The sequence below is a fragment of the Anopheles ziemanni genome, chromosome 2 (genome assembly GCF_943734765.1).
Source record: "Anopheles ziemanni chromosome 2, idAnoZiCoDA_A2_x.2, whole genome shotgun sequence".
NCBI lineage: Eukaryota > Metazoa > Arthropoda > Insecta > Diptera > Culicidae > Anopheles > Anopheles ziemanni.
The window spans coordinates 62895143-62897314 of record NC_080705.1 but is presented as its reverse complement, the minus strand read 5'-3'; the positions used below and the strand labels follow the sequence as shown (position 1 = coordinate 62897314).

General features: G+C 48.3%; 1 protein-coding gene across 1 annotated transcript; it reads right to left on the bottom strand.

Annotated features, from left to right (window-relative positions):
• Positions 1-608: 608 nt before the first annotated feature.
• LOC131281554 (uncharacterized) lies at positions 609-2172 on the bottom strand. Its single transcript, XM_058310896.1, has 4 exons — positions 1590-2172; positions 1250-1517; positions 1030-1176; positions 609-963 (listed from the first exon to the last, which is right to left on the bottom strand). The coding sequence occupies exons 1-4, from the start codon at positions 2170-2172 to the stop codon at positions 609-611; spliced, it is 1353 nt and encodes a 450-aa protein (XP_058166879.1).

The following is a 2172-nucleotide window of genomic DNA, read 5'->3' as shown; positions in this document are numbered from 1 at the left end:
GCAAACAAAAATTTAATCATGTTCAAATTTTCTAAAAATATTGAAATCGGCTAACGCTTGTTTGAGCGGTGAATCAATTGTGAGCTCTATCATGTTGATCCAGAAGATTTACAAAGGCAAGTTTAACCAGTCATCTACAAAACAGAAGTCCGATGGTTAATGATTTGGAAATATTTACAAAGTTGTTTTATTTATTTCGCAAACGTTATCGCTTTTACAATGGACTTATTCTAAATTATGGACACCTGTAGCAGTAAATATTTTCGTTCTATAAAATCTTCTTTCGGAACAAACGACAGTCTACCGTCGTTTCCTATCTGGCCACTCTGTGGCACGCTCTCGCCTGTAATTATTAAACATAACAGTCGCCGCGGTGCAATACCTGACTTAAAGAAAAGAAATAAATTACTAACATTCCTACCAGATCACCTATTACTCAGTGATAACAATTAACATTATGCTAACAACAAGTTTTTACAACTGATGATCGTAATCAACAACAGCACCAGCATCGAGTTGAATTACCCTTTGTCTTTAGGATACACGCTTTTCCAGCTTCCCCGAGAAATTTTACCCCGAGATAATTGTATTGCGTACGTTCTACGACTTCACATTGCCATCTCCGTGAGATCACGCTGATCCAACTGCACAACCGTATTTTCTTTGGCGTGACCGCTTCTCGAGCGACTGGCACGTGGTTCCCGCACCAAATATTCGGCTTCCTCGTGCGAACCACTCGGGATATCGTTGCCAAAGTGATCCTCGTCGACATCCTGTACGGAGCCGTCCCGTCGCTGGTCCTGTTGCTGATATCTGTGCTGGAACGCATTTGATGCGCGGAACAAACTCTTCGGGCAGTCCTTGTAGTACGGGAAGCATTCGCCTGGCCCGTCCTGACCACGGCCTATCTTTTCTGCCGTAACGTACTCGTCTAAATGCTCTGAATATGGCGACAATGATGCTCTGCAATAGAATAAAATACACAAAGTTAGGCGGCTTGTATTGACGTATGGCAAGTTCTAAACGTACGTGAAGAACAATTTCAGCATCTCTCCAATCAACCCAAACTTCTCCAAAGACTTTGAATGCACCTCACATATGGCACGAAGCATGCATGCTCTTCCGTCCAAACCAAAGGTCGCCAAAAAGTCCTCGACAACTACATACAAAAGTGCGCTGGAATTTTTAAAAAAGATTTGCAAACATTTTTAAGTTGAATTGCCGTTGCCAAAATATAGCATTAACTAACCGTTCTCCTCCGTGGAAGGCATGTTTGTGCTCAACCGGAAGCTGGGGCATTCTCTGGTTTTCGTCATCGTCCAAATGGTTGGTGGTGATCTTGAAGTGATCGCTCGTAGCACTCGGAGCGCTACGCTTGCGCCGTTGGATTCTCATGTAGTCCGAAACATAGTCAGCCAACACCGAACCGGCAGCTTGGCCCATCGACCGGGCAAACAAGGGCGGTAGGACACCGAGCGGATTCTGGTTATCCGTTAGGCCCAGCTTATCGAAGTCAACTGCAAGTAAAATGGAAAGTCAAGTTAATGTATGCGCCATGGGGACGTGATCGCCCCAGTCAATCGACTTACTCGTTATGGGTAAACTGATGGAGATGTTGGACAGAAAGCCGTCCGGCGGATAGCGCACAAATGGCAGTGCAATCGTCGGAGCAATCGTCAGCGACGTGCCGGGCGGTAGCGCCAGCCGGCCATCGTCCGTAACCCAGATCAGGCGCTTCTTCCTGCTGTGCGGCTCGCTGGATTTGGCCGACGGTCCGCCGGTGCGCTCCAGTGGCTCCTCTTGCTCGACATCGGCGTGCGGCATCGATTTTCGATAATCTGCTTCGGACACGTACTTTTTCCGGTACTTTTTGTTCTCCTTGGCGTGCGGCGGGCGCTTCTTCGAGCTTCCTCCCGCCGGGTGGGTGGGTTGGCGTGGTTCGGCTGCCCCACGCGAACCAATTAGCTCGTCTGTCGAACGAAAGTGACCGATTTCGGACGGGTGCGTGCCGCTTTCTACCCCGGAAGCGTCGCTCTGGCTCGTGTCGGACACTTTTGAACTGTTTTCGAGTCCCTGCTGGTGACGTTCTTCTGAGGATGCGTCGTTGGCTGGGATTGCGATAACGGCGATGACTAGAAGTGCTAGTACACCACGCTTCCACCGGATTTCCAT